Genomic DNA, 8,292 nt, shown 5'->3' with positions numbered 1-8,292 from the left:
GGGAAAGATCTGTTATGATTTTTGAACAATGGTATGCAAACTGTTACAGAGTCATTTTGTTACAGGCTTCTTTGTATGAAACTTCTGAATAACCTATTGAACATATTTAAATGTCAGATTTTTTTTGGCACTAAACACAACTGTAAGAGAAATAAAAATTTCCCAGCTAAACAATGCTGCTTTTAATCTGAAAAAAACAACTGAGACAGAATGGCAGTTGCAAGCCTCTAATGGCAGTTTACCAGCATATCCACTGAGCAGTTATTTCCTTTAGCATCCATGATGACTACCAGGCACCTTCCGAAGAGACAAGCTCATGAACGTGACTCACAAACAGCCAGGAAGGCAGGGCAAAGGAGTACAGTAGTAACCAGCAACTTTGTGATAATATAAGGCTATGTTTAATAGGCATGTATGTAGCAATTTACAATATATAAAACTTATTCCCAGTTGCTCTTCAAGCCAAATGTTATCAGTCATCAAATTCCCTGTGTACATCATGAGAGGTGGGACACCAGGGTAAACTTGATCCTAGAGGAGACAGTAAACAAACTTGGGAAGGAGCACTCAGTGTACAGTAAAAGATATTAGTGTCATGGAATGACAAAAAAGCAGATAAGGGTGGCATTTTTGTTTGAAATATGTCAGGGAGGTAAATGAAAAAAAATGGCAAAAGATGAGGAGAAAGAGCAAAGTTATGTAGGGCTTGGAAAGCAGTGAAAGACGACTGAATGCTGACAGAGTCCAACACTGATAGGCAGCTTGCTCCATTTAGATTTGATCTAGATCTGCACAGCAGCAAGTTCATCTTCATGAAAATGCTATCTCAGTACTCTTATCTAGGCTAGGGATAGACATTCAAAAAGCCTGAGCCTGAATTCATTCAATCTTTGCAGGTTAGTCTAACCTGGCTAGGCTGAACTGGTTTGAAACCCGACAGACGTTCTCTCTGTACTGAGGAAATTCAGGCACATGCCTGCAGTGACTCAGGCTAGAAGCTGGGGAGCACTAGAGCAGCCCTCCCTGCCCTTCCACAAGCTATAGGGGGACATGGCCGGGCCCCAGCAGGATGCTCTCATTAGGGAGGTCTGCCTGCACCATCTCAGGATTTCCCCGCTAGCTGCTCAAGAGGCAGAAGTGTTGCCATCCCCATGCTAGCACTCTAAGGCGAGACAGGGGTGTGCAGTGCATGTGTCTGTTGATGATATGGAGCTTTTCAATCTCCCTCCCTCTGCTTGTTTATACTGTCTGCAGCAAACTGACAGGCAAGCAAGCCAGCAGGGAGCTGATAACCGTGTTTATCACCCCATCAGCAAAACAAGAGCCTCCCTCCATTAGTTCAAACTCTTCTTAAACAGTTTACCAGCTGACCTGTTGAAAAAGTCCTAAGCTGTCACTGTTCTGTCTGCTCGTCCCAGTGAAATTGGAGACACACACAGACATTAGCTAGCATACCACATGTCTACAGTCCATGGAGCTAAGGCAGGGGTGGGCAAAACGTGGCCTGTGGGCCAGATGCGGCCTGCCAGGACATTCCATCCGGCCCGCGGGGCCCCTAAAGAATTTAGAAAATTAATACTTATCTGCACCTGGCTGCCTGTCATGCGGCCCTCGGTGGCTTGCCAAAATTCAGTAAGCAGCCCTCCACTCAAAATAATTGCCCGCCCCGGGCTAGGGTCTGTGCTGTGGGAGATGGGAGGGAGGGAAGGGGGGATCCCTGCTTCAACAGTGGGCAGGGAGGTAGGGCAGGGGGAAGCCTGCTGTATCTGCAGTCTCTGCTAGAGCTCCAGCCAGAGAGCAGAAGAGGGGGGCCAGCTCTACTGTGGAGCAGAGAGCCCAGGCCAGAGAGCATGCCGGGATTCTGGGGGGAGTCTGGTTTATCTTATATGAGCAAGGGCTCTGGGACAGGCATTGCATAAACCAGTTTGAGCCAAATCAGTTAAGTCTGATATTACATTCAACCAGGTTTATCTCAAACTGGTTTCAGCCATTTTCAAACTGGTTTATGTGCACTGAACATCTGTTCTGGTACAGGTTTAAACCAGTTTCTGATCACTTAAACTGGTTTATGTGTAATGTCTGTCCCTAGCCTTAGAGGCTACTAAGAAGCTATTTGGGAAGACAGAGTAAAAAGCTACATTATGGCTAGGATGCATACACTATACAAGTAGTATGTAAGAAGGGCTTACAAGGGTTCCATGGGACCTTTAGTCACATGGCCATTAACAGACATGAAAAACAAAGTAAACAAACAAAAAAAATAACCAGTGCCTTACCGAAATAGGAAATGCATTTGTTCAACACGTGTCCCCAGCACCTATATAGATCAGATGCGTCTGCAGGGCTTTTCGGTGTTTTTATCTAATAGTTGATTCAATCTATTAGATAAAAGAGTCAAAAAGCCCTTCTGAAGTGCCCAATCTATACAGACGTTGGGCAAGCCAGGTCAAACTAACGTGATGCCTCTTCTGGGCATGAGCTGCACTTGGTCTAGGGATGCACCAAGCTGAAAATAAAGTGCTGTTTTTGTTTAGGTTTTTTTTCATGTCTATCAGTAGCCATGGATAATAACTAAATATCCATTTTCATTTGAATTGTTTAATTTGTCTAGCGTTAATTTCCACTCCTTCATGCCCCTGCTTCCCAAAGCACTCTGCCCATGTGGCTGTTGTTCTACCAGCTCCAGCTCTTGGATTGCTTTTTCTAAACTTTATTCCTGTTTGATACGTGTATTGGATCTCTCCCTTTTTTCACAGCATGATCCTATTGTACTTTCTGGAATTTGTAACTAGCAGCACTGTATGAAGGTGCAAAAAGTACAATGTTGGCTCTTCAGCTCTGCCCTCTTGATTATCACAGTCCATCAGTACTCCAGACACAATTTTGCTTTTGCTTTTTCTCCCCTTGCTCTTTTATCAGCAATCACACACAGTTAGCTAGGTCAAGCAGGTCTTGCATTTCTCCATGCCAGGTTTCCATCAAAGAAAAATCTTTTTGTTGATATGACATTGATGCCATTCAGCTCAGGCATGAAACACTACCTTTGTTCTAACAAAAACAGTTATAAGACTCTCAGTATGGCAACCATACAATCCTACCAGACTATCTTGATTTTCAAGGTCATTGAAAATGATGTGATTTCTGGTACCAAGTATACAAGTTGATCAATACAAGGATAAATAAAAGGAACATTATATAAAACTTCTAATACTAAGAGTGGAATAATCTACTTAAAAGCATTTTGTTCCTGAAATCAAAACATTTTATCCAAAAGTGTTTATTTTATGAACAAAATACGGCCCTACATAAGGCATATTTTCTAAGCAATCTAGAAAAACAGAACGCTCAAAAAAAGGAAAAGGCAGCCATGCGTTACTGAATGTTTGCAAAAATGTTTGGCAAAGTGCACCTGCAGTATCTGATGGCATTTTTTCTGTAATAACATACAGATTTCCTCCACGCTCAAAGCCTCTTCCTTAAAATGTTTCCCACCCGAGGGCTATCTGTAACAGTTTCTATTGCTCAATTAAAAATAATTCTGGGAGCTCAGCTATATTATAGGTGATAGCTACATTCCCTTGAGGTCAAGTGCTACATCACTACCAGCACCAATGTCTGCTGATTTTAAATTAAATATGCAAGTTCATAGAGACTTATTCTGACATAGGTTACATATTTCAAACACCATAACCAAGAGAAATGGTTTCACTGAGGCAAGTGCAGTATTTATCTTCTGAAGGGAAAGGGGGAAAAAAGAAACAGTTTCACTTCACCTATGAGCTAAAATGTAACCCTTGAATATAAAAATAGTCTCGATTCAGTTACCAATTTTTTTAATAATTTGGAATGTAAAAGTGTATTTGGCAAAATTTAGAAAATGCAGATATCAAATCAAAATTATAAGCCAACAGAGTTGTGATTCTTAGTTATACAGCAGGCAAAGCTGTGTGAACCTTTCCAATTTCAACTCCCATGGATTTTGCCAAATTACATCAGTCCTAGTTTGTGGTTTACATTTTAGCTTTTGCTGTGAATGCTGAACCAAAATAAAAGAGTTTTCCCTATTTTGAGAGTAAACCATGAAAAAACCTGACACATTTTACGTAAAAAGATTAAAATAAAAATGCTATAAATCCATGCGCTTTTCCAGGCTATGGGACTCTGCAGCTTGGAAAAGCACAGGCCCAGGGGTGATCTGGTGGCCACCTATAAGTTTATCAGGGGTGCTCACCAGGGTCTGGGGGAACATCTGTTCACCAGAGAGCCCCAAGGGATGACAAGATCGGATGGTCACAAACTCCTCCATGACCATTTCAGGCTGGACATAAGGAAGAACTTCTTTACTGTCCAAGCCCCCAAGGTCTGGAATAGACTGCCACCGGAGATGGTTCAAGCACCTGCTTTGAATGCCTTCATTTGGATGTTTATCTTGCTGGGATCCTATGACCCCTGCTGACTTCCTGCCCCTGGGGCAGGGGGCTGGACTCGAAGATCTTCCGAGATCCCTTCCAGCCCTAATGTCTATGAAATCATTCTGCCTAACCTATAAAAAGGGAATCTAGGAAACGCCCATTTTGGAGTTCACTTCTCAGCCATGCTTCCTCAAAAGAGTCACAAGCAGGTCAGAGGTCTAGATTTTTACCGAAAACAGTAATCCAGGTAAGCCTTAGTTCCATTACAAGAGTTTTGCACAGTTCTAATTGCTCCAAACAGAATTCACAGCTGTTGCTGGCCTCCAAGCATATTAGCAAGAGCCACAACCAGTGACTGTTACAAGTCTGACTTTAATTTAAATTGATACTAACCTTGGATCCAAAAACATTTTAAGAATGAGATGAAATATGTTAGAATCATTTGAAAAGTTTGTGCTCTTGTTCCATTATGACTTGACTCGTGCAAACTCAATATTCTTCTATGTGAAGGCTTTTTAAAAGCCATTAATAAAATGCAGCTCTGGCTTTACAACGGATGAACAGTCATCACCCATGGCAAAAACATTGAGAGACTGAATTTGAAACAGAGTATTGATTTATGTCTGGTGCCTACCTGTCTATAGGTGAAGATTTTGAATTTCGTGGTTTTTTCACTTGGGCGTACAACGCTTCAACAGTCTGTCCTTCCCTAGGGCTCTGTGGTCTGATATTCAAAGTCATTGTACCACTATTTGAAGAAGAGTCATAAGAAGCAATTCCAGCATACATTGGATCAGCATCACAGCTAAATGTCCGGTTAAACTCTTGGATCTCGGCATAGTCACGTTCACGAGCTTGTCTCTCTCGAAATTCTCGTGTTTTAGCTTGAATTCTGCAAAATTAAAACAAGGCTGAAACTGTATTTTAAAAAAATCATACTAATGTGAAAATACTTTTATTTATGCCAACATATTTTCTTCATAGCAAGTTACTTTTCTCCCTATCTTGCAGGTACTTTAGGGCAATATTGTAGGCACATCATGTACACAGCTGTTTTCAATTTCAGTCTCCATCAGGCAATCTTGTGTTTATTTCAGGTATCTGGTTTGAAGCACTGGGTAAACAAGGTTCCAGCAAGAATAAAGAATTTTTTTTTTTAAATGTCCATGATCATCCCAGGGCTGCCTTTCATTGAAACAGGAATGAAACTGCCTGTAGTTTATTCTATCTAGCTAAAGTTATTCTAAGGTGGCCATTGCCAGAGTAGCTATGTATGTTTAATTCCAAAAGGTCTAGGAACCACAGGAATAACCTAGTTTACTTCACACAGACCTTCAGATTTGATTGATAATTCACTTCAGTTTGGGAATATGCTGATTTTAAGTTTGTCACATTTTAAACATATTTCATACGAGTGTATAGTCCTCAGGCCCCATGCCTTCCACTTCTAATGACTCCATGAGCCTAAAGACCAACATTTTTGTACTTAATACACAATCGCTTGTGAAATATTTGAAAAGGAAATAGAATCCAATTGCCAGCTCATGAAACAGGTTCTTTTTCTCCAAATGCCCCATTTTATTTGGCACTTTTACAAGGCAAATAGATTCTTATACTTCACTTCCATTTGAATCCTAGATGCATTTTACTTGTAGACAAAAGGTAAGCAGTTATGCATATGATGTAGTTATTGACTTGACAAGTGTGCAGATACAAGAATAGTCAACACACAAAAATTACAAAACATCTAAGTTACTATTGAAATTTACTGCAATGCAGACTCCTAAATCATATTAGATGTTTTGGAAAATTTGGCATATAGAACTCTACACAGTGAAATGCAAAAAACCTACTATGAATGCACTATTATCAGTGTAAGATGAAGCATTCAGAAACCAGTTATTGCACAGTTAAATGGGGTGACTTTCCAAAACACTCAGAGGAATAAAAAATTAAGAAAGATTTTCAAAGTTGACTTAAAAATTCTCCTTGAGTTTTGCTGACTAAGAGAGACAACTTGGCCTCCTCAATACTTAGTCATTATTGAAAACAGGTGATAAGCTCACTTTGGCATTTTTGAAAGATTTAAGCAATGGGATATCCTCAATTTGAATCTATTGTGAAATCCTGAAGAGAGAAGTTATTCCTTTCTGTGCTAGCAAAACCCAACATCCTGAGGGACAAAGACACACAGCATTGGTAGTGCTGGTGCCAGATTCCACTCCACAAAGTGAAGAGACCAACTGCAAATGCAAACTACATGCTTGGCCACAATCTCCTGCTCAGTCAGTGCCATTCATTCTTTTATGAGCATTTACAATCCCTGGCCTAGGCTAGGCATGTTATGGGATATTTTCTCACCCATGCATTCTAAGGGTCTTTCCACGGATAGATTCTACCAAAACATTTTACACACACTGGTCTTTGGAATGATTTTGCACTCTAATAGATTTTATGGTAAGAATAAATATGTAAAAGGTAAATTTTTACGGTGAACAAAAAAAGAAAACTTACAAATCACACTAAGACACCTGAACATTAAGGCTAGGGACAGAAATTACATCTAAACTGGTATAACGTATCCAAAGCTGGTTTAAAACTGTAGCAGAACAGATGTTCAGTGCACATAATCACCTTTCAAAATAGCCAAAACCGGTTTAAGATAAACCTGGTTGGACATAGTATCAGACTTATTTGATTTAGGTCAAACAGGTTTATGGAACTTCTGTCCCAGATTCCTTCCCAATTCAAGTCAACTCATAGCTCCCCACCCCAGCATCCCAGAATGCTTTGCAGCCCTGGGTTGTGCTATCTGCTCCAGAGGAGCAGTACTGGCCCCTCCCCCAGCTATCACAGAGCTGAGGCACTAAAGCCCCTGCTCCAGCATATGTCAGCCCAGAGGAATTGGGTGGGAGAGGATGGCAAGGGAATGGACCCCTAGACCACCCATCCTCTGTCAGTACAGGACACTGGGAAGGAAAGCTCTCGAAATGGGGACTTTTCACCCCCACAGTAGCCAGGTAAGCGGGGACAGCATCAGCTCAGCCCCTCTCCAGCCTGTGAAAGGTGGGGGGCACTGGCTCCACACCCTTCTGCAGAGGGGGCAAGGTCAAGGCAATCCTAGCCTGGCTTGCCAAGCTGAGGGGTTACAAAAAGCCCCCCGTGTGGTCTTTCATCACCTCATGCCAGGCAGACCCCAGCTAGGGGTGCCAGGTTGGGCCAGTGTGTTCCTCTCCCTGCCCCCAGTCTCTCACAAGCAGGAGGGCTGGGAAGGGGTCAGGGCTAAACCCCTGCCAGCCTGGTGAGCTGGGCTACAGGGGTGCAAAGAAAACCCTGGTGGAGTTTTACCCCCACCCTCCTCACACCAAGCAGATCCCAGCTGGGAGGGAGGGCAGTGTCCACCTGGGCCACTGTGCTCACCTCCCTGCCCCGTGCCTATCACAGGTGGGGGTTAAGGAGGGGCCAAGGCTCAGTTGATCCCAGACCAGCAAGCTGGCCTGCAGGGGAGTGAAAAGCCTACAGTGTGGGGCTTCCTTCCCCCCCCCCCCACCCCTCCCCACACCAGGCAGATCCTGGCTTGGGGGTCCAGTCTGGGCCAAGCTGGTGCATTCCCCCCACACCGACCTCCCCTCTCAGAAGTGGTGGGCTGGGGAGGGAGCAGGGCTGAACTGATACCAATCCGGCAAGCTGGCCTGCAAGGGAGTGAAAAGCCCCTGGTGGGGGCTTTCTCCACTCCATGCTGGTCAGTCCCCAGGTGGGGGTGGGAGGGGAAGGGGCAGTGCCTAGTTGGTTTTAGCGTTTGCCCCCCAGCCCCTGCCTCTCATGAACGGGTGCTAGGGAGGGGGGCAGGCCTGAGCTGATCGTAGCCCAAACCCCCAGT

The 8,292-nt window shown here is 43.3% G+C and overlaps 1 protein-coding gene across 1 annotated transcript in view; it reads right to left on the bottom strand.

The window, feature by feature from the left end:
- Positions 1 to 394: 394 nt before the first annotated feature.
- The window catches only part of LOC102372201 (partitioning defective 3 homolog), a 196,974-nt gene continuing 189,076 nt past the window's right edge, over positions 395 to 8,292 (bottom strand). The window contains exons 18-19 of the mRNA XM_006037929.2: positions 5,047 to 5,304; positions 395 to 531 (exon numbers count right to left, since the gene is read on the bottom strand). Of these exons, the coding sequence (XP_006037991.2) occupies positions 498 to 531; positions 5,047 to 5,304 (292 nt within the window). The 3' untranslated portion in view covers positions 395 to 497. The remainder of the gene's footprint in view (positions 532 to 5,046; positions 5,305 to 8,292) is intronic.

This window comes from Alligator sinensis, unplaced genomic scaffold (genome assembly GCF_000455745.1).
Source record: "Alligator sinensis unplaced genomic scaffold, ASM45574v1 scaffold691_1, whole genome shotgun sequence".
Classification (NCBI taxonomy): Eukaryota; Metazoa; Chordata; order Crocodylia; family Alligatoridae; genus Alligator; species Alligator sinensis.
The sequence above is the reverse complement of the archived record's forward strand: the minus strand, read 5'-3'. Positions and strand labels throughout refer to the sequence as shown.